Source organism: Labrus mixtus, chromosome 15, assembly GCF_963584025.1.
Source record: "Labrus mixtus chromosome 15, fLabMix1.1, whole genome shotgun sequence".
Lineage (NCBI taxonomy): Eukaryota > Metazoa > Chordata > Actinopteri > Labriformes > Labridae > Labrus > Labrus mixtus.
In genome coordinates, this window is record NC_083626.1 from 14,363,785 (window position 1) to 14,388,506 (window position 24,722).

Below are 24,722 nucleotides of genomic sequence, written 5' to 3' on the forward strand. Positions count from 1 at the left end.
CTGCGCCAAATTAAAGATTCTCTAATGTTGCCTCCATGGCCTGATTATTTAGGCGTCTGCTACTGATCAAAGAGCGCACTCACAACTTTGTGGGGATTCAGCTGTGAAGCAGCGACGACGGGGTAAAATAAGGGTTAAGCGAGAGAACTATCTCTTAGACTGAAGTGTCAACAATAACTTTCATCTGGTTTTTCTTTTCATCCTCCTTTGAGAATAAAAATTGTAAAGTTACAGACTCACAAACACAGATCTAAAGGCTTGTGAGTGAACTCCTTCGAGCTATCCCCCAGCGCGCGTGTGTGTGTGAGAGTCTTTTTGATGGCTTGCACATGTGAGAGTGCGGTTGCATGTGCACCTTCAAGATGCTGTCGGTATAGAGACTCCCGTTCACTCCCCAACAGACACACGCACGCACACACACACACACACACACACACACACACACACACACACAAACACATCCTTCCCAGTTGCAGCTTGGAAGCTGTTTGATTTAGGCTACGCAGATGAGAGTCGGCCCACTGGGTGTCAAGTGGGGGATCGTGTCTACATGCTGTCAGGGTTTGGTGGAGAATACATTGTGGTGATTTAGGGGAGCTTAGGGTCAGATGGATTGACAGGCCAGCCACGGGTAAATGATTATGTAGAATTGAATAGGAGGGAAGGGGGCCAGCAAGGAGGGGAGGGCGAAATTTGCAGAGGTGAAATGAGGCAGGCGCCGGGAGGAAAACTTAAAGATGGAAAGGATTGATTTAAAAGGCAGCAGGATGTTACAGAGATTGCTGAAAGATAAAAGCTGTTAAGGAAGACGAGATAAAGCTGGAGAGGATTGTCACGGCAATTTCTCTGAACCACCTTGTTCCAGTCATCTCTTTGGAGTCCTGTTCTCTCTTCTCAGCCAGCTTGTGCAAACCTTTCAACCTCAGTTATCCATTTTCCGTTTACGGCATCTGTGTCTCTATCCTTCTTTTTACTCTACCTGCCACACACTTCTTTGGTTTCTCTTGCATATCAGTATTCATCCAGTGGTGGACAGAGAAGCCCACATCGGGGTCTTAATCAAAATAATGACTGTGGCTCCCATTAGCCTTCCCAGGAAGAGGCTCTCAGACAAAGGTTCGTAAATCCAACCCTATTATTCAATTGAACCTGTGATGGAGACCAAGGCACAAACAGAGGCGTCATGTATGGAAATGAATCTAATTTGGCAGAGTGAATTACCTTATTACAGCTCTCAGAAGTGATGGTATGAGAGAGGAGAAATTGTAGAACTCCCCTGGGAAACAAACAAGATATTGGCAGATAAAATTACAAAACTGGAACCCCATAGTGGTTATTATTTGAAACCTGGAGAGAAATTAATTACTGCCAAAACCAATAATAAAACTGGAGGCCTCAGTTATTGTCGAAATATATTTTTAAATGAGGAAATAGCACATTTTTTATTAAAATTCAATCTTGTGAATTTAATTTCTTCAATGCTTATCATTTAAAATGAAGAACCAGACGGGAGAAAGAGTGATAAAACTGAAGTTGAATATGAATAAGGGGAGATATAAAACTCCATTATCTGACCTTCTCTGTCCCTCCTTTATGCTGCCCTTATCCCTTTTTCTCTCTTCTGGCAAAATGATGTCTTTGTCTTAGTGAAACAGAGAATTCCCCTCCGTGTCACTCCATCCGGACTACAGTCAGCTCTATCAAAGAGGCCTCTTATTCCACATCAGTGACTATAAATGGACTTAAATGACCCTCTGTGCGCATCTGTGAAGTGTTCTGTTGATCGTCAAAGATGATGCTGTGTGCTATTGTGTGCGTGTATGTTTTATTATGAGGAGTGTCCAGTATGAGATGCTGCTATAAGTGAATGGACTGTACATCACACAGACTGTCACTGTTGGCTTATTGACTCTCATTTGTTAAAGATGATGTCTAGTGTCTGAGGGCTGCATCGTAAACTATTTGACAGATGTCTTAGTTGAACTGCTTTCAGTTATAAAATGACATTATGCAAAAAAGTTTATTCTAAACAGAAATATTAAGAGTAACTTTGAGTCAATTATTATTGATTTAATCTTAAGAGTGCCTAATTTAATTTAATTTAATCTAAGTTCCAGTGCAGAGCATGTCAAACTGATGTTTTGGACACCAGAGTGTGTAATGTTTGCTCATTCTAAACTCCTGTCCTTAACTGAGCCTTTACACATGCAGTGTAATGGAGATGTTTTGCATTCAGTGTCATAAAATCACATAACATTACAGATATGATGGTACACTATAAAACATACCATAATAATTGTTAACTGAATAAAGCTGCAGTAGCAAACAGCCTCTGGTTGTATTGCACACTATAGACAATTAACTATAGTAGAATTCTATGTTTTTATACCAATGCACAATAATGGGACATGACAGCATTGGTTTACTAATTTATTGATTTGTTGCAGAGAGGCCGGATGCATTTTTAATGAAACTTGGAGGCATGATGTATCCCAGTACTGCCGGCTACTTCAGCACTGCTGCTTTGCTTTAGGTTACATCATGCTGTTCCGCTCAACTTTGGAGAGAGCTTTTTTACTACTGTTGGAGTGTAATCTTTTCATGTCAGTTCCCCCTCGACAGTGCTTCTCAGTGTCCTTTGCATGACTTTCATCTTATCCCATTTTCCCCTTTTAATACTTAAGCTGGGGTAGGGGAATGAATAACAATTTTCATCCACTTTTTTATGCATGTGGCTGCATCTGTTTCAAAGGTAGTATATGAGAATTTTGCATGAATGTCTTGAGTAAAAGCTGCAAGTCCCTGTTTGACCAAAGTTGGTGAAGTTGTCTTGATAGACGTTTATCCTTCATTCTGGCAGTGAGGCATAAACACTGTCAACTAGTTGACAAGTTCTTGTTTGCTTCATGAAAGCTTCGAGTGGATTGCAACGTCGAGGCTTATGCGGGAGCACATCCAAACATTCCAAGCGTCAAGGAAACATACCCAAGAGTTTATGAATAAAGATAGAACTTCAAAATCCAACTTGGTGTATGTGTGCTCCAAATGTAGCTAAATTAAATCTATAAATTACCATGATGAGTTTGGGAGCAGTATTGTGTATGTTGCAGGAAAAGGATGGGTAGTCAAGAAAGAAAACAACTGTGAGTCATCAGAGCAAGTGCACTGAATAGGATGTGACTGCTTGACAATGATTGAGGGAAATACATCAGTTCCTATGTTGTGAAACACATTGTGGTTTTGAATCAATTTAAATGCCTATCTATTTAGAGAGTTTACATTGAAATACATTGATTTTTGTTTCACTTGGTTCCCCCCTCATGAACCTCATTTGAATAAACTACAACAGAAATAAATGGGGCATGAAACACTTGAACAGACCCCACATCCTCCAGTACTGCAGGTGATGTAAGTAAACAGTCTGTCTGTTTTTGTCTTGTCTGCATATCTCGGTGATGTTGTGACTGTGTTCTCTCTCAGGCACATTATCTGCTGTGTCAGCCATGATATATTCATTAGGGTTGGATTACAGAGAGTAGGAGGAGATCAGGTTTTGAGTGGGTTGTAATCCCCATACACTGGCCTAATTTAATCTCACCTACTGTGCCATCCTATTACACACTACACCCACCACATGCATGCAGACTGCTGGCTGGAGGAGAGCAGAGGAGGGGCGAGCAAGGTTAAAACAGGGTAATGCTAGAAGAGGCATGGAGACAAAGGGAGTGTAAAAAGAAAAAAGAACACAGGGAAGAACATTGATTATAAGCAGCAGGAGAGAGATTCAGGAAGAAAATGTCACTGATTAAAGAAATGTCAGAGACAAAAAAGGAGACAGATAGAGTTTAGAGAAGGGATCTCTTTTTATGAGTAACAAAAGTCATGTTTACATGAGCTTGAAATGTATTACATTTTCTCATTGAATTCAGGGCCAGAGAAAAAACTTTATTAAAACCAAAAAATCTGACTTTTGAGCCACGCACGCACGCGCACACGCACACACACGCACACGGACATGCACACGCACACACACACGCACACACACACACACACGCACACATACACACGCACACACACGCACGCGCACATGCACACGCACGCGCACATGCACACGCACGCATGCACACACACACACACACACACACACACACACACACACCCACACACACCAAGATTATTATAGCCTGTTGCTTCCATGATATCACCATAGTGATGACTGCAATCATTGGCCTTGCATGTGGTAATATTTGTAGATGTATTTATGTGCGTGGACCAATTTATGCATTTGAGAATAGTTTTGCATCAATAATAGCTCTATACTTCTCCCCTTTTACGTTTTTATTATTTATGGGTAGGAGGAAATGAACATTGAGTCCTCAGCCTGATGTATTTTGGGATGACTCCCCATCTCATTATATTTATTTGGACAAGTTGCAAATAATTTGCATATAAAGGAGACTTTGCACAAAGAGGTTGGTAACTTATTCTGCTTTTTTTTTTTTTTTTTTTTCATTTATGGCCTACATCCCTCTCTTTTATCTGCTCATAGCCTCAGAGAATTAGGCCATTCCAGCCTCTTACACAAGTTCTACCTTAAAACGGTGGATGTCTGTGAATTTGTCCTTGTTAGCCTCTCCTTAATGCAGACTGTGTTCCTGAAAAAGGTTGGTGTTCGAGTTGTTTGAGTCTGCTCTCTGAATTGATCAGAGGTAATTGGGCATGGCAGTACAGAGAGTCTCCCACAATTCCCGAGCTGCAATAATGAGCCTCTATATTTAGCTATAAAATGTCTGTTTGCATCAGACATCATGCCTTGCTGCACTGTTGGAAACATTGATCGTGTTTATGTGGCCAAACTTGCGGGGCTATGTGTCGTGTTGCCGTTTTTGTAATAATTTGTTGAAAAATCGGTGCCGAGGAGAGGGCTTACTGATAGAGCAGGAAACGATAAGGAGACATGGGGTGAGGCGTCTTGTTAATATGGGGAAGAGATAAAAGGCGCAATCCCCTGGAGGAAACACAGGAGCAACACGGAGGGAAAACAGATTTATTCAGGGGTGCAGATGTCACATCAGGGGAAAGAGGGAGATGAATGGAGAAAAGACGAGTGGAAGAAATAACCCCACATGGAGATAAAAAGAGACTGCAGAGAACAGACAGAGGGCCTGGACATTGTTAACAAGTTTAAGGAGGTAATTATACACGTAAGCAAAGACCTCATCCTGCAGGCCTTACAGAGAAAATGGTGGCAGGGGAAGCAGGAGAGAGTGAAATACAGGCAGAGAAAGGAAGCATTATTATTACCAGGCCTTTAAATATATTGATTGTAACATGAAAGTGTGATCCTGCTCAGGGCGACGAGCAGGAAGTGTGAGAGTGTGGAGGGTAAGATTGGAGGACAAAGTGGGAAGATGAGGAAAGAAAGATACGGGGAGCAGAGAGAACGGGATTAGAGGGTCAACGACAGAGATCCTGTAGCGATTGAAATGTCAATGTGTGCAGTGGCAGATGCACACCTGCCAAGTACACACCCACGCACAAACACACATGCCCACGCACACACACACACACACACACACAACCATGCGGCGGTGTGCTTAGTGAGCCTGTTATTAAATAAGAGCAACACAACCCCAAACATAAGTAGCAGAAGTGGCTACAGACCAAACTGACAGGATAAAATAGGTGTGATGCCTTCATACTCAATAGCTTTCATATATCATCAATCTTTATAGACACTCATAACTCTTATTTTTCCCTCCTTCTCTCTAAAATCCCTCTATCTTTTCATCCCTCCCTAAGCCTATCTTCTCTCAGCAGTCCAGACAGTCTCTGTTTTATTTATGACTGTGTGGTGAACGCTGTTTTGACCAACCTGTGTTTCAGACGGGGGTGGGGGGGGGGGGGGGGGGGGGCAAACAATCCAACGGTAAACGTTAGTGACAGGGCTGTTACTAGCTTCCTGGCATTCGTATACACTTTTAGCCGCACTGTGTCGGCCCCCTTGGCTTGTCTGTGGGGGACCCATCCGCCTCCACAAGTGTCAGAAAAAAAAAGCATGGTTTTTCCTTTCAGTTCGCATCATGTAAAAAGTGTCTGAAGTGCTTGGAAATGTTGTCATGCTAAATCTGGGTTTGTTCGGCTAGCGGTTCTGCATGACAGGAGGAGATGCTGACATGCTGTGGGTGTCCCATATAAAAAACCAGCAGGATCAGCTTGTTTTAAGCCATGCTATCATGGGATGGAGATGAATTAGATATCTGCAACTATGGCTGGGGATTTAGTGTTCCAGGATGATGCCATTGTTCTATTTTCTTCTTGTGAAGGTGTGTTTCTGTGTGTGTTTTGTGGCTCATGCATTAAAGTGTGGGAGTATAAACAAGAGTATCCACTTCTTGCCGCGAGCATCTTTGTAATGTGTGTGTACAGTCCCGGTTTCGGAATGTCAGACCTTGTTGGTCTAACTCTATGAAAAGCCCATCCACCGGTTGTTTAGCCACAGGGAAAGGTCACCCAACTTCCACTACATCCCTGTGGCCCCTCTCCTTTCTTCTTTCTTTTTTTTTTCTCTCTCCCACTCTCTTTCTCTGGCTTGAACTTTGGTGGAATCCCGCCTGTCATCTCTCATAACTGAAGCAAAACTGGAAGAAAAAGAGGTATGAGAGAGTGAGGGGAAGATGTGGCCACATCTGGGGCTTCAGTGAGCAATACTGCAGGAGGAAGTGAGGGGGGGGGAAAGAAAAGATGATGCAAGAGGAGGGGAGCAGAGTGTATTTATACATATATAGAAGACAGACAAAAACTGCATCTTCTCTTCTTTCTGCTTACTCACTCTGTCTGCCTCCTGGAAAAGATAAAATAACACCAGATATATTTGTCACTTGCTTTAACTGCCTGGCGGGAGATGATGCACACACAGACAGCTACAAACACAGGCGGGACAGAACAGGTTGTCTGTTTACTCCCTTTCATTTTGGCGACTCGCTGAAAATTGCTGCGAGTTCCGGAAAATGTCACATCCTTGATCTCTTTGCACCACTACACACTGGTGCGTGGACAGGCTGTGTAGAGACGTGGGGAGGAGGATTTGCAGAGACGGGGGTCTCTAAAGCAGAGCTGAGGCTGTGGGCCTGAGATAACGCAGCAGCCTTTGATGGAGCTTGGCCCTCCTCTGTTGGAGAGCATGAGCGGCTCCGCCTCACATAGATCTCCACTGCGGACTCCATTGGTAATGATTGGATTTAGTTACGGAGCAGAAATGGTTTGCCGATGATAATGATAACAGATGTGATGGGAGTTAGTCAGCCACTTAGAGGTCGAGGGATTGCATCGATGTTGTGCCACACTGCAAATTTCCCCTTGGACTGGAAGGTCTCTCTCAGGCTTGATCCAACTTGATGGCAGGCGCTGATAGAATGCTACCTGTAATTGCATTGTGTATGATTCTGGTTTGGCAGATGTAATGAAGATGTAGTGCAGCACACATGGAAGACAGTGCTCCAAGGAGGATAAAAAAAACTAGGAGGAAGGGGAGTATGGGGTGAAGGAGTTCATGGAGAGAAAAGGGGAAAGTTTCATACTGATATAAAGAGTGAAAGGCATCAGCAGGGAGCAGGGAATAGAGAAGTGACGTGAAAGAGATAGAGGAGCGTAAATAACAGACTTTCTGCAAAGATGACAGTCAGGAAGGGGGAAGTCTTTCAAGTGTTGGTAGCATGTAGACATAACAGAGGGAACTGGTGAGAGTCAGAGATGGGGACTCAGGAGACGGGAGATGAAGGTAGAGACTATAAAGTTCAGATGGATGAGAGAGAGAGGGAGAGAGAGGGGGGATGGGGGGATGGGGTGAAGAGGATGAACATGTAGAAGGGGGAGGGGAGGGAAATATCTTCTGTGTGCGGCTGAGCTGGAGTCAGGAGGTTGTCATGGTGATAGCAGGGTGTGAAAAGTAATGGGAGGCAGGGGTATTGACACCTAAAGGCCCGGATGCTGCATAAACATTTTGACCTGTCACACCCTAAGCAAACACACACTCTCACCTTCCCACACAACAAACACACAAGCGCACACACAGGTGGAGCATAGCAATAAGCTTGAGATCATGTATAAAGCTCAGTAGCCTTATCACCAAGCAAACCCTGTTTCATGTCTGTAAGCTGTCTTTTATTCTCACTCAGACTGATTTGAATGGCAGGCAAATTCCCTCAAACTGACTGGTCTTGCCAGACAATTAACTAAACCAACCTGTGCTGTCTGCTGCTACGTGCCTGTGTGTGTTTTGGGTAGTGCAGGTTTGAGCGACGTGCGTTTGAGTTTGACATATCTGAACGCTGCTGTTTTCCTGTGTGAGTTGATGACACAGAGATATGAGAGCAGCAGGATCAAGATGATGTAGAGACAAGAAGCAGCCTTCTGAGCTAGTGTCGCACACTTATATAACCATTTTCTTTCTTAAAAAAATAAAGAAAAAAAATAGTGGATAGAACTGCAGTATAGAAAAGCATATCTTAAGTCTGCAGTTCTGTTGAATATATTTACACCAAAAATGTTTTCTGTGATCAATAAGTGGTGTTTTATTTAAGGGGATGCCAGTTTTCTAAGGTAAAGCTGAATATTTCTTACCTTTAAACAAATTCACCACAACTTGAATATTGTGAACTCCGATGTTAGAGTTTATGCAACAGAAGAAAAAAAAAGATGAAGCTCAAACACTTGCTTTTCATCACTCTGTTGAGAGACTGTGAAGCATAAAAACAATGCAGCAAATTGCAGCACAGCAGGAAGAATGAAAGATTTGCATATTGGACAACAAATAAATCAATACCATTTCTTATTCAGGACGTAAGCAGTTTTTCATTGTGGTTTTTCGATGTTCCCCATTAGAAGAAAGAGATACATGGATTTGTGCCATAGTTTATGGGTCTGTGATCATGATTTTTATTAATCTAGACCTAAGAGACTAGACTATTTGAGGAGGGCTACAACACTGTATTATCCTTACTCCTTCTCTACTCCTTTTCATTTACACACAGCCCATTATCTTTCCACTCTGTTTCCACTCAATAGACATTTCCTAGCTGTTTAGGGGCTATGTATCTCCTTCCTCATCCCCAGAAGACCTTGTATTTGATTAGACGAGGAGCACTTAAGGGGATGTGCTGCTTCTGCAACTTTTAACAAAGTTAATGTGATTGCCAAGTAGCTGTTGTTCGACCTGGTTAATCATTTCTATGATATGAATCACAAGGACCGGTGAGCTGTTATGCTGAAGTTGTTCATATCTTCACAGTTAACTTGCAACATTTGGTTGGTTATGCATGTGCTTTCTCAAGAGCTGTTTGGCTTGCTGTTGTTGTTGCATTTGCAATTGTTTATATATATATATATATGTATATATATATATATATCTTTTGCATTGCTGTGTTTACTGAAAAAATAGTGTTATATATTTTGTCCATTTTCTGTTATTCATGTGTCTCAACAAGCCCAGTGTCAGGTTAGAAAAAAAAAAAAAAGAAGCAAGCTACTTCCCCACAGTCGTTGAGCCACTGGGGCTCTTCCATGCAAATGTGTTAGCAAATCACTATGTGTGACCTTGCCCTGCCAACAGCTCATTTCCCTGAAGTGGTTTAAAAGACAGGATTACATCCATCCTAAGGAGACCTTGACAATTGTTTCTTACTCTGAGCAAGCAGCTGTCTGCAAGGAAGCTCAGGCCCAGAAATACCTTGTTTTTAAAAAAGAAATCATGAAAACAACAAATCTTTGGTTAATTACCAAACTGGACATAACAATCTCTTTAAAGTAAAAGTATAACGTTTAAGCAAATATGATTTTTCTTCCACTTCTTTTCTATGGGACATGATATTTATTAGTGTGAAACCTGTTGGGGTGGAGGTTGTAGGTCACACATACACACTCCGCCCATCTACTCAGGGTGTGGCGTGCTGATTCTCCCAAGGTAGACGACCAGTGTCCTTGCGTGTCACATGAGCCGCAGGCAGCTGTGTCCTCTAGTGCTATATGGGTCACTTATCACCTGACCCATGGGACCACTCCCTCCTCCTTCTCTCTGTCTGCTGAATGACTGAGTGCACAGCCCCTCCTTAGACATCACTACCTGCAACAGCCAACACAAACCAACCACACTACCAGCACACTCCACTTGATGCATCCACACACACACACACACACACACGCACGCATGCACGCACGCACGCATGCACGCACACACACGCACGCACGCAGGCACGCACACACACACACACACACACACAAGCAAGTGCACACATATGCTCATTTTCACATCTGAATCTGACGCTTATCAGAATAACATTAATAGTTTCTCTTTACTCTTAGTATTACAAGGCTCATATATTTTTTCCGCTGATTAATAATGTTTGCATGGCTGACTGAATTAGAATCTGACCAGTATGGAAAAATCACAATGCTTTCATATTAATGCTTTTCATTTTTGACATAAATGCTGTTGTATTGCTATACAAGCATCTTCTTCAGTGGCTGATTTTCTATGTGTTCCATACTGTTTATGTTGTTATAGCGTGTTTGCCATCTCCAACAGTGTTTAACTGCAGCATCTGGTTCCAGGGATAACACTGTCAGATACTCTACTGATGTCAGCTCCTTTTTTACTGGGCTGCATGGCTCCAATTTGATCCCAAAAGGCTTTACCAGCGCACTCACATAAAAACCTCTTTTTCCACCAGTCTGAGCTCCTCTAATTTTCTTTCGCGAAGGGATGGATGACGGCACACAACACGTTTACTTAAGGATCTCCTCTGAGCTCCTTTTCCCAAACACCATAAATATCTTCATAAAGGTAGAGGGAGGGAAGAAAGTGGCAGTGAAGGTCACAACTCATGTCTGAATAAGAAAAGAAAAAAAAAACATCAGCAAGGCTGCTTGCTGTAGAGGAGCTGGAGAAAAAGGGAGAGGCTGACTGTGTGAGATAAAGAGACGAGAAAGCAGGGAGTGTAGGACGTAGCAGGAGACATAAAAGGAGGCAGGGAGGAGAGAGAGAGAGAGAGGGAAGGTCACTCCTAATAGCTCTTCCACGTAATTTCATAATGTCATGATTGCTCCTATTTACGCGAGCAAACCCCATTAACTTTGTAGTGTATGAACACTGTACCATTCTGCCATAAAGAAGGGATCATGAGCATGTGTTCACATTGCATGTACCTTCTGCACTCGTAGCGCATAACGATGTTCCTGTGAGGACGCTATATATAAGATGCAATGCATGCAAACACCCCCCATTGAGAATGGGGGGTGTTTGCATGCATCGCATCTTATATCTTCTGCCTGACTCAAGGGTGTGTCCATAATTACTGTGCTCTGTGCTGCAGGCATAGAATCTAACCAATGCTGCTGCTAATGTAGCAAATGATGCCCAAAGGGAAGAGCACAGCAGTATTTGATAGTATATGCTTTTGTGTGTGTGATTGTTTTTATATGCTATAACGTACGGAACACATGATTCTCATTTTGTGTAGAGAAAGCATTTGTCCCCTTGTTGTTTCTGTTTCTTTTTCCAATTAGACTGTTTATTATCTCTTTTTTTACTGTATGTTGATAACATGAATTGGAAAGAAAAGGGAAAAAATATGTATACATGTTGTGCTTATTTAACTGTGCATTTAAAAAGGTAAAAGAGTCATTCACTTTTTTAAACAAACATATTGTTCTGTTTGTTCATCAATGCCATACAGCAATTTCCTGTGACTAACTGACTGACAGGCAAGCCATAAGCAAATTATCTTATCAATTGTGGACTTAAGTGAGCAGCAGCTTACAAGCTAGAAGCAGAAAGACCTAGAGGCAGCACTCCATCTGCAGGACTGGATCCATTAGCTGACAGGAGAGATTAGCTGACCTGCTGACACACGGCCTGATCTTTTACTGATACACACAGCAACACACATGGACTCATGTGCACAAAACACACACACACACACACACACACACACACACACACACACACACACACATGCAGGGAATCTGATACCATGTTACATTAGGGTAACACCCCTACTTTTGATCAGTACAGAGCTTTTACTAATCAGGGATCCCATAACCTGATTTCTCTCCCTTCACATCTGTGTTTCTTTCTCATTTTTAGAAAAGCCATCTTTTTACTTTTGTTCTTTCATCACAGCTCTCTTTCAGACGTTTTGCTATCTACTTGATGTCAAACCCCTGTTTGATCTTCCGCAGGTCTTGCTTTTTTTTTAATCTTCTCTTGTTTTCTTTCCACCATCCCTCCTTTCATTCATCCATCCACCTCTCTTCTACTTCTCCAGCCCTCACGGATGTCTTAATGAGTCCACTTCCTTCTTATTGAATAATTCACCACTTCTTTTATTCTTCTATTCCCATTGAGTCTTAAGGGAAAAACATCAATAAATAAATCACACCAGAGGTAGCTGCTCCTGCAGCCTGGGCAATAAGAGGGATGACTGCAGTGTTTATTGGTAAACAAAGGAAAGAGAGAGAGTGGCATTTTTTTAATGAACTTGGGGTAAAATTAGTTTGATAGGTCAATAAATTATTTTTGTATTTGTTTTTGCAAAACTTGGACACTTTCACAGTTTCAGTTTTGTGTGTCCACATGTCTCTTTCAGTATGTGTAGTATAGATGTGTGTGTGTGTGTGTACGTGTTTGTGTGTGTGTGTCTGTTTTTGAGGGATAGCCTTTCAATGTGCATCAGTAAATGAGCGAATGTCAGTACGTGCATGCGCATACGTAAGTGATACCGCAAACCTGTGTCCATGTGTGTGAATAACCGAATTTGTATGTACAAGGGGGGATGCTGTGTGGAGACCCTGTTGTCATGGCAACCATAGAGAGAGAGAGAGAGAGAAAGAAGGAGAGAGAGTGGGCGGTAACCCTCACAGCTCCTCTAACAACCTTTATTTTCTCCAGCTTTGTGTCACTCCAATATTAACCCTTAACCTTTGACCCTACAAAGGGGGTGGGGTAAGGTGTGGTCCTGAAAATATAGGAAAACATTGTGTGCAATTTGCTGCTTTGACACAAGTGGGAGTTACAAAGTATCCAACCGTGCTTATGCTAATAGTGGTATTGATAAATGTGCTGTCTACGCACCAAGATCCAGATAGCGTGTAGCTCTGCAGCTTTTTTTTCCTGCGGGTAAATTTCCATTTTGAGTTGACCGTGGATCAGAGCCTCTTAGACACATGCTACTTGTCGTTTTAAAAAAAAAGCATGATGGAGATGTTGGTTTCTCACTGTGCTGTAAAGCCCCTTTTTCTTAAAGTTGCAAATGTGGCCCATCGTCTAAGTCAGAGTGCTACTGCAGCAGTTTATTGAATTGATTGATAGAAAAAGTGGTGAGTGTAGAAAGAAGGTAGAGGACGAGGGAATAGGAATATACTGTGAAAAGTGATCGAAGGGGAATTGAAGAAAGCTTTTAGTGTCAGATACGGAGGGGGCTGAGAGAGGGGAAGGAGACAAGTGATATAAAGGTGACAGGAAAATGGGTACCCATCGTTCTCGGATGGTTCCTATTATAAGGTTTGGCTCCTAAGCAGAAACACTTTGTGAAAATGTGAGAAAGGATAGTAAGAAATGCAATCCTTATAGCGTTGAATGATTAAATACACGTCCGTGTTTTGTGGCGCTGAGCAGGAACAGGTATTATTTCACATCGTTTGTGGTATTTTTCTGCAGGAGCGACAAAGTGGGTCTGAGACTTGTCTCACTGCAACAGGCTCATGCATTAAGTATGACCCTGCCAGGGAGAGGGAGAGGGGAGGGCGAGAAGGAGACAATCAGACAGACGGAGCAAAGACACCAGGTATAGAGATGGACAGCAACTGTCTGGGACCAAACCAAATGTACGGTGAGGGTTGTGAATGAATTATGAATTTGGGTGAATTTAGGGCAAATTGTGCCGACAGGAAGGGGATTTCTATGAATTATTCACCCTGTAGGGGGCCTGATCATCTACCCCCCACCAGCATCACCTTGTTTCTAGGATCCCCTGCTCACTTTTCCACTGACCCTTATAATCTCTCAGTGCTTCTCTCCTGTAACACCTATCAGTCCAATTATCTTAGTGAGTACTCTCTTTGTAAATGTCTAAATCACTCCATCTTTCCCTTGTCCTCCCCTCGTCTTCTTTCAGCCTGATGTTTTACCAGACAGACGCACCCTGGGGGAAGAGTTGGGGGTAAAGGGGGGCATGTATTCATTTATTTTTCTCCTACCCTTCCTTCCGTCCTGCATCCTCCCCCCCTACACATATTCACAGCTGGAGGTAGTTAATATTTAAAAGCAAGGCATGACAGGACACAAGACCCACAAACATGTTTGAACATGCACAAACACACGCGCTCACACACCAATCCAATAGAGGAGCGCTCCTCATCAGTAAGTAACAGAGAAGCTTTCAGAATTCATATTTGCATGACTCAATGAGTTGAGAGAAAATACATCACGCTACATTTATCAACGTCGCAGCTCCTCACACAGATACGTGAGGATAAGAAGCAAACAGTAAAAGTCTCTCGTGTATATGTGGGCGGTTGGCACGATTGGGATCAGAATCTGTGTGAAACTCAAAACAGGATTTGACTCTAGAGGCTTGTCTGTGTGTTGTTTCCCCCCTAATAGATAAGACAGCCCATTCAGCACTGAAAAGTCCTTGGCAACGCCCAACATGTCTACTTAATACTAATTACTACATTTTGCAGAGGAAGGAAGGGTGTAATCTTCTATCTAATGGATGATAAGGGGGGCACACACCACAATGGTGCAGCAATTAAATTCTTCTAATGAAAGCTACAAGGGTTTGAGTTATTTATGTTTTTGTTAGCAAAATGCCTCAAAGTATGAAACCATGAATAATTAAAGGAGGTGCAAAATTGATCTGTGGATTTGGTTTGTTTAATACATGGCTAGTTGGCGGCTCATTTTCTGCAGTCAGGCTTTCTTGTAGAAAAATAACAGACGACCACGCCCTCAAATCTCAACATAGAGCTGCTCACTCTACAATCTCCCGTGATTGAATGACTTTTGATGGCGACAGTTGACATCCCAGCGGCGATAATAGTTTTTAAAAGCACTCAGAAACACTGACGGGTCATCTCAGCCCAGCTGCAAGCAGCCAAGGAGTGACCCGTGACCCTGTCCAATGAGGCAGGTAACAGGGCTGGGATTGGATCTCTGACAGCTGCTCAGCAGTAAGCTAAGCTCAAAGACGTGAAATCAGGCATCTGCTTCCATGTCAGTGTCCCTCACCCTTGTGATAATGGAGCACCACATGGCCCCATGCCGAGTCCACAGCAAGGAAGTGTTTCGGTGTATGTGTTTGTTAGTTCGTCAGGCCAAGTCAGTGTGTGCTATCAACATGTGTGGGTGGCTGGGTTTGCCGCTTTCCATGGCACCTTCCATGCATCCTTTGTCTCCCATTCTCTCTATCTCTCCCTCGCTCAAAGATACTCCTTTACACACTCCTCCCAACCCATTATAGTGTTCCCCTTTACTGCTCCTCCTCTACATGACCAGAATATTCTTTCGTGAGGTCTGCCACCTGACTGAAGCCCACTGGACCATACCCTTTCATCTGACTGATTTCTTCTGTCAGACCCCTGGATGTGTGTGCCTGTTACTCTGTCTGTGATTGGCGACATGACAAGTGGCAGAGCGCTACACTGTTAATCAGCATCCTGCTTTGCTCCACACCATCGCTCTGGAGGTGGCACTGATAGTCAAGCGCCCACCTCAGATCACATTAACACCAATACTAATACCCTGACTAGCTCTGCTTCATCCATCTGCCTCTAATGGCATCCAGGAGAGGCTGTTTTAAGACTGGATCACTGTAATTGGCCCCCTGTCTCCAGAGAACAACAACCACTAAAAAAGCTGATAGAAGGATCAGAAACGAAGGAGCCGAAGAAGAGAGAGAGAGAGAGAACAAGTGATGCACACTGATTAGAGGAGCTTGCACATGTGTGTGTATGTATGCAAGTGGATGGAGAGGATTAGCGTCACAGCTGTCACCCTTTGTCATCCCTCCTACTCCTGGATCCCTCCTTCCGCATCCCTCCATTCCTCCCATCACCCCCCACCCTCCCTCCTTCACTTTGCCTCTCTCCTCCCTCACCTCCGCCTCTTCTTCTCCCTCTCCTCTGCTCTCTTCCTAAAACCCACTTTTCCTCTTTATGTATCCTCCACCCTCTTCATCCCTCTGTCTTCTCCCTCTCCTATAAGCTTGTTGTGCTGTTCTTCGTACAAAGCAAGCAAGTTAGTGTGATGGCTCATTTAATCCTAATGCTGTTAGTTTAAACTGCCTTATTAAGAGCTCAGCTTCCGTTAGGTCTTTAATTAAATCTGATTGGGCTCTGTGTGTTCTACTCAAACCCCACATTCCTGTAACTCTTTCTAAGATAATGTTTTATACATATTTTAAATACAGTATACCATTTTTACAGCGTAACATGGAAAGGATAAAAGAAAATGGATAATCACCACTCTCCACCCTCCTCTTACCCTCTACTCTTCCCCCATCATCTTCATCTCCTCTCATCCCTGACCTTCTCCCACTCTCCAAGGTCACTCATCACTCCATTGTGGCATTGCCAACAAACAGCAGTGCACAGAGCCAAAACTCTTCAATCAGGCTGCCATTACTGCAGAGCTGTCGAACAAGCATCCTCTCGCTATCATCTCCTTTTTTCTTTTGTCTCGCTTGCACGTCTTAATCATGGTGTGCTGTAACAGTTCTTTGTGTGTGATACTGAATAGTGTAAACAGTCTGCGGGCTGCGCAACGTGGTGTCGCGGGGGAGGACAGCCTGCATGTTGTGGCAAGGACCCAATCCAAGGGTACAGATGGAGAACGGATAGACTCCTAGCAGGGGTAGTTTAGCTCACTCACCAAGACCGATAGCATCTTTATCGCACACTTATCACAGCACTCTCACTCAGTTACAGTACGCACTGTTTGCTTTGTGCCCTGACTAAACCTGATTATCAACTACTGTATGTGCCTGTCTTGCTTATTATCTGATTTGACACTTCATCAATCTGCATGTGTCTGTCTACAGCCCATCTGTGTGCTGGGCATCTATGGTCAGCTTTTTGTTGTGGTATTCTGTCCATCTGTCCTGTTGACTGGCCCCTCCATATGGGCCACTGGTCATGTAATTACCAAATGGAATCAACCAATTTTTTTTTTTTTTACACGAACAGATTCAGTGATAGGCATTGCAGGTGTTTTTTTTTTTTTTTTGGGGGGGGGGGGGGGGGGGGGGGGGGGGGGGGGATTGTATTGTTAACTGATCATTGGTGTGTTAACTCCATGCCTCGGTCTGTGAAGAGGTTTGACCACATGGCACAGGGTAATTTTTCTCCCATTCTGACACATGGCCCCGCTCCGTCTCGCTTCTCCTCTTGTCCTCCCCTCACCCCCCTTTCTCTTTTATCTTTCAGAGAGAAGACCAGCAGGAGGGCGTTGACCTGACTTACAGAAACAGCGAAAAAAAAAGGAAAAGGGGGGGAAGGACAGGAGGGTCCAAAGACGTACATCGAGGTAAAGCCGAGGAAAAGAAACCTAGCCTCACATCTACTCGGCAAGAGTGTGTGTGTGTGTGTGTGTGTGTGAGGTGGCCCTCTCTGTGCATTTTACTGCACGTGTGTGTGAGCAGGTGGGACTTTGATGGGACAGTGAGCAATGCCGCACACACAGCGACAGCAGGTTGGCAGTAGGGGCCAGTGCTCCCCTCACCTCCTCCCACACCTCCTTCTCCTCCTCCTTTCCTTTGCTGCCCAGCCCGGCCGAGCAGCCATACACATACCCCCCAACTGTGAGTACAGATTCATATCCTACATCTGATAACAATGATGTCTGAATGCTTCAATGGGGATCAAAGGTTTTATTTGTTGTGTTAATTACATTGTTGATTCATCAAAGAAGGCTAATAATGATCTTTCATCATGATTAATTAGAACAAATCAGCAGAGTGAACACGTGATTCTCCTCCACTAACCTCGATATTCAGGGCTGGATTGCACGATTATGCTCGAAATTCTACTGTCTGAGGTTCCTTTGTGAGCACTCATCTGTTCCTCTGGTGTGTCTAATTACTTTGTAATTGATCCCCTCATACTGCATCGATAAGTCTCTCTATTGATCTGGTTTCCTCAGTGCAAACCAGAATTAAATTGGGGAGTAATTTGATCAACAATTGAGTTATATAACAGAAATCCAGGAATGTTTTTTCTCACTCATTTCTTCTTCATCCTCCTCCTCCTCCTCCTCCTCCTCAATGCAATATGTGGGCATTAGATATACAGCTGAGCTCGTGGCCCTGCGGGAAAATTGATCATCATCTCCTCGGCTGTTGTGGGCCTGCCCACAGAGCTCCAGTAGGGCGAGAGAGGCAGAGAGAGAGATAGAAAGAGAATATTGTTCTTTACTGCTAGCCTTTATTGTTCACTCTTTATCTAAGACTACTTGAAATGAGTCACAATCCTTCACCACCCACACATATTTCTAGTGTGTGCACAAAACAAGCAATTACACATGCATTGACGCACATGCACTCACGCACGTTTAACCTATAAATGTTGATGAGATGCAATAAATCTACCAAAGTAATCCCCAAAGGGGCGAGGTGACACAGAGGTGAGAGGGCTGAGGAGGATGAAGGGAGGATGATGAGGAGGAAGAAGAAAGGAGCAGCAGGTCAAAGATTTAAAAGGTCAAGGTGTCCCCTGCCTTTCAATTAGTGTCCCCTGGCCATGTCAATGAGAGACATTGATGGGGATCAATAAAAGGAGATACGTCGGAATCTGTGTCAGAGCGGCCACTCCATTACAGGACACATAACACTGTTTTATCTTCCATGTATCATAACTGTTGTTCAATTATCTGTGAAACATCTATCTATCGTTCTATCGTTCTATCTATCGTCTTCCTTGCTATTTATCCATGTTTACCTTGCTCTGTTGTTCCTTTATTTTCTCTATCTTTACCTATAGACCTATCTATCCATCTATCAGTGTTTAGCCTATCTCTATTTTAGCCATAGCTATCTCTTTATCCTTGTTGTGTACTGTAACTAAAACATTTTTCCCTCATTGTTTCTTTTCTCTGCCCACCATGGTGGATTAACAGACCACATAAGTGATCGTAAGTGCTTTCAACTTTATTGACGTCTATTTGTCTTAATGCAGGCGCTGGCATAGCTTGTCGTAAACACTTTCATTTTTTCCAGAGAGGTTATTATCCATCCAGCACAGTAAAACTCCTGTCGCACTAAGACGAATGCATCACGTATGCATCTTTTTCACAGTGTGGTTTATCTTTCTTGTGTGTTTGTATTTGAAGACTTGAGTGTTGTATTGTAAGCATGTTCCCGTCCACTTTTTTCCGTATATAGAGTGTGTGTGTTTAGCCCCTCTGGTTCCCATTAGGTGAGGTCCCTGTAGAAGCAGGGACATTGGAGGAGTCGCTGTGTGTTCGGTGGCAGCAGGGCTGTCAGATCAAAGACACGGGGAAATAAAGAGGACTTAAAGCACTAAGCACCAACTCCTCTCCTCCTCCTCAGCCAATAATGGAGCAGTGCCTGCAGCCCGAACTTCAATTTGATCAGCTGAGGAAATGGGCTTATTTCCTATCATTGGGAATTATTTCATTAAATTCCCTCAGTCACCCTATCCGTCTTTTTCTGAATCTCAGTGAATCTACCCCTTGTTTTTTTCTATTTCTGTCTCCTTTTGCTCTGTTTCTCACTTGCTCTCATGTTCCCATTCTTTGCAGCACTTCCATCCATCCCTGCTGTCTGCTCAGCTCCCCATTTCCCCCGCCTGCGTCTCATGTACCGCAGCCCTCCCCCACACTCACACCCATTTACCTACATAATGTAAATGTATCTCTGACTTGGGCTCTGTCTTTATTCCTTAAAGTCAAATACTCAAGCCAAAAGGTATCAAGCTGCGACCTCTATTCGCACTGCAAACTGCCTGTGTGTAGTAAGTGAAGCTATATGGAGAAAAAGATTTGAATTTCTGTCTGTAAGTATTTGAAAACAGAACGTAAAAACTTGACGTGGGCCATAAAGCATGTGAAGGCATCAAACATGCTGGTTCAATACAGTAGTCACACTAAATCCCAGCATGCATGGTTTTACGAGACTGTTATCGAGCCTTTGCTTTATGGTTGTTATGGACAGTGTTGACAGAGAAAGCGAAACCTCTTCTGGTGGTCTTTTTTTTTTTTCATTCTCTCAAAATCCCTGCTTCATTTCCCCGCTGACCCTCTCAGTCTTGCAGGGTGCACTGTGCTGTATATCTCTTCTCCCTCTTACATTATGCTATATCAATTTCCTCTCATCTCAACCCATTTTCTCTGCCTTCTCTCCTACTTTCACTCTTTCCTCGGCCTACATTTCATCTCCTTCTCTGGGGAGTCTTTTTAAGTGATATTGGCTGAATATACTTATCGGTAGCTGTTAAAGTATGAGAATGAGAGCTATCTGTGCCAAAGAGATCTGTGTGCTACAACATGATGATATGTGTGTGTATGTCATAGATGGAGTTATCACAGACTGAAATCAGTTATGTTAAGATTGCAAGAACTGAGTGTGTGCACGTGTGTACATCTATTAAAACCACATCATGTATATCTTCTTTTCAGGTATTTATATCAGCTACTCTTTTTTTTGTATTCTTGCAGTGAAACGGCCTCCAATGATAACCACACAGCCGGAGTCTGTCACGGTCTTTAGTGTTGAAGACCTCGTCATGCGCTGTGAAGCCACTGGCAACCCTGTGCCCATGTTAGTCAACAAGCACACACACACACGTCCACACTAACACTTCAAGTCTAAAGACGTTAAATTAGTCATAGAGGAGTCTAGCCACTAGTGATGTGTCTGAGGACAGCGACCTTCCCTACCCTTGTTCAGCTGACATCTTTATATGCAGTGTCACACGAGAGCATAGATTCACCCCGTCAGAGTTCTCATTTCAACAAGGGATAAATGTCATTAAGCCCTCAAGCAATCTTTCCAGAGTGTCTTAGCTGCTATGAAGTGGAAAACTGTTCCAGTTGCCAAGAAAAAGATGAATATCACAATTACACAGCACAAGCCTGTGAGCCCTGCTGCGGCATCACATCTACATTTTGCAGCAAACCATTTGTGCCCTCAAATTCAATGACATGTGTGTATTGAAAACTGCTTTAGTAAACGACATGGAAGTTATTTTTATTTGCTATTTGAAACGAACACTCTCCCTGCTGTGTGACTTATTTTTTTTCTTTTTGCTTAAGTTTCCGGTGGACAAAGGATGGAGAGGAGTTTGACCCAGGCAGTGACCCGGAGCTGAAGATGTCAGAGCTCTCTGGCTCATCCGCATTCTACACACTCAGTAACACTATGGACACTTTGAAGCAGTACCAAGGCAAATACGTCTGCTATGCATCCAATGACCTGGGGACCGCTGTCTCTCACGAGGCCATTCTGAACACTGATGGTAAGAACACGCTGAGAGACGATTATTCCTCAAGTCAAGCATTCACGGATTAAATGTGATGACGAGTCATAACATAATGATAACTGAATGATGATTTAAATATTCACATTTTATCATCTTCAGTGACTATTTTAAATCATTTGCTTCAGCCTTGAGATGAATCACACCCTTTTAGGTTGTAAAAAACCGAATCAAACCTCCTCTGATTTGTTTTTATACAAACTGTATGACATCAGAGGAGCTTCATGCCTTTTATAGATTTCAGCTTCAGAGGTAGCACTCGTGTAAATGCCTTCGAGATCCAGATTAGAAATGAGCTGCGTTGTTGTTGGTTTTTTATCAGCAACAACAGAGCAATTTACAAAGCTGTAAGCGGAGAAGGCGTTCAAACCTTTCCTTTGCCCTGCTTTATAGAGAGCACGTTTGTTAGCAGATGGAGGCTCACAGCGAGCATTCCTGGTACCACCACCCAGAACATAATTACATGCAATAACATGATAATCAGCATACACTCACACACACACACACACACACACACACACTTGCACACACACTTGCACACACACGGGCCTCAGGCAAAACTAAAGAGCACCTCTGTGGATCCATCCACCTGTGTGACTGGCTCTCTACTGGGCGACCTCTTTCCTTCACTGTTTCCCTGACAACAGTTTCCCCAGAAACACTCTTGAGTTGATGTCACGTGAAGCACTCTTCAGTAGCTCCTGTGGGGTTAGCAGTGGGGAGGAGGGGAGGAAGAGGAGGGCGGAGCAAACATATATGAAACACAAATCAAGTCATTCTACTTATACAAGTGAAAAAACAACCGAACACTTCTCTCCTCAAATCCTTGAACAGGATTAAAAAAGGATACACCTGATCCAGTGTACATTTCTTTGAGTGGTCTTGCTCTGTGGATTGCCTCAGATAATCTTCAAACAACACAGAAAATGTTTGCACAGGTGGCTTTGCACTTGTTTGTGTGTAGGGAGCCTAACAGGTGTGTGTTTGTCCTCACTTGCCTCCCTGTAGCTCCCCCATCTCAACAGAAAGAAAAAAGGGTAACTGTGAAGGCTGAGGAGGGAAACAGTATTGTTCTGAAGTGTAACCCCCCGCAGAGCTCCATGGAGCCCATCATTCACTGGATGGACTGGAGTGAGTACATTACCTTTCCATCTCCTTCCATTACATCCTTCCTGTCTCCTCAATAAAGCTGCCATTTGGACTATCTATCGATCGTTTTGTTGTTCACTTTCATCCCATCTTAGAGAAGTAGTCAATTATATCTCTCTCCTTTCTCCCTCAATATCAACAATATCTTTTTATGGATTTATCTATAATATAATGAAAAAAAGTCTTTAGTACTCCTTTGTGCAGTCTTTTCTTGCCCCTGTTCTCTCTGTCTCTTTTTTAGAAATATTTTTTCTTCTCCTCTCATCCTATTGTATCTCTACGCCTCCCTCCAATGTTCCCCTCTCTACTTTATTCTGCTGCTAAGCTGCTCTTCTCTCTCCTTTGTTTCTCTTTTTTTCCACTGCCACTGTCTGTAATCATTGCCTCTCTTCTTCTCCGTCTCATTTCCTCTCTCCCACTCTCAACAGGGCTACACCATATCCAGCTTAGTGAGCGGGTGGTGGTGGGAAAGGATGGCAACTTGTACTTTGCCTATTTGACAACAGAAGACAGCAGGCAGGACTACACCTGCAATGTCCAGTACCTGGCAACGCGCACCATTCTGGCAAAGGAACCCATCACTCTCACTGTCAACCCCTGTAAGTGTAGCTTAATTACTCTCCAAACTGATTTAACTGGGCCTGAAATTAATCTTTAGACTTAGCCCATCACTCTTTATTGAGCTAAAATCTCAATTAAAAGTCCTCTAGGTCAATCCCCCCCGTTTACTGTACAGCATCAGATGCAAAACAAAACAGAAGATTACAAGCTATTTAATCATTTACCGTATATATAAACACATATCACATAATAAGTAAAGGTCAAAGAAGAGTATCCTGCTTCTATAAGACTCACTTAGATAACAAAAGGTATTTTTAGTTCTATTCCTCTTCAGCATGTAGATGTTTTGTGATTTTGCGATAAATGCCTATCAGATTTCTACTGCCAGTTTATCAGTGGTGCTCAGGGCACTGATAAAATAGACTTCCTGTTTCAAGCACATTTATTTCTTCATAGAAACACTGGACAGAAGTTGTGTAGAACATTTTCAAGGCACAATTTCCTGGTTTGAAATAGTTTGAATTAACGATTGAAGGGTATGTAGCTACAATGACACAACTAGTTTAGCATATCAACACATTCAAAATGACAACCACTTTGGAATCTGTCGTACTTACTTTATGAGTAAAATACAGCATAGTTTTGATGAAATTAGCACACAGAAAATGATAAGTCACCTCCCCTTCATGTGGTGGCATGTTGCTGACCAAAGCAGTGATGTGTCCAGTAGATAGTCCCACAGGCGGCAGGAGGTCCATCACCTCCTCAGCCCAGCAGTAATGAGATGCAGCTCACACTGAGATGTGGCTGCCAGCATCTGTGGCCCAACTAGAGGTCAGAGAGATGAGCACATGTTAACATGGGACCTCTGTGTGTGTGTAGGAAATCTGTAAGTCGATGTGTTGTTAGAAAGGTGAAATCATCTCCACACGAATCCACACCCTGCATCTGCATGTGTGTGTGTGTGTGTGTGTGTGTGTGTGTGTCTCTAAAGTGACTGCTGTGTCAGCAGCACGTTACCAATGCATATGTATGAATCTTTCTATTTAGTCTTCATGTTTCCACCTCTTTCTCCAGCCAACGCTTTACTGCGGAACAGGAGGCCGCACATGATGAGACCTACTGGAAGTCAAAGCGTTTACCATGCTCTCAGGGGCCAGACCGTGGAGCTTGAATGCATCGTCCAAGGCCTGTGAGTGTGTGTCTGTGTGTATTTTGGTGTTTTTCTGACCCAATCAATCACTATGATCGAGCCACTCCTTCTAATCAATCTTACCTGCCTCCTATCCATCACTCTTTCCTCTTCCTACTTCCTTACTCTCTGTTCTTTCCATCATATATCTTTATTTCCCCTTCTCCAAACGCTGCTTTCTTAATTTCATTTATTTGTTCTCTTTTCACCCTTAATGTTGTTTCCTTTCTTGGCTTCTTAATTTTGCATTAATACAACATTGCTCATTTAT

At 43.2% G+C, this 24,722-nt stretch overlaps 1 protein-coding gene across 4 annotated transcripts in view; it reads left to right on the plus strand.

Annotated features, from left to right (window-relative positions):
- Nucleotides 1-24,722, plus strand: part of l1cama (L1 cell adhesion molecule, paralog a) — a 38,420-nt gene that overhangs the window by 3,000 nt on the left and 10,698 nt on the right. For 3 of the 4 annotated variants that reach the window (XM_061058566.1, XM_061058562.1, XM_061058563.1), the window contains exons 2-8: nt 17,482-17,855; nt 19,169-19,183; nt 20,729-20,831; nt 21,326-21,528; nt 22,558-22,680; nt 23,127-23,297; nt 24,337-24,451. In XM_061058566.1, the coding sequence (XP_060914549.1) occupies nt 17,723-17,855; nt 19,169-19,183; nt 20,729-20,831; nt 21,326-21,528; nt 22,558-22,680; nt 23,127-23,297; nt 24,337-24,451 (863 nt within the window). In that variant the 5' untranslated portion in view covers nt 17,482-17,722. The remainder of the gene's footprint in view (nt 1-17,481; nt 17,856-19,168; nt 19,184-20,728; nt 20,832-21,325; nt 21,529-22,557; nt 22,681-23,126; nt 23,298-24,336; nt 24,452-24,722) is intronic. The other variant, XM_061058565.1, reaches the window with a different exon arrangement.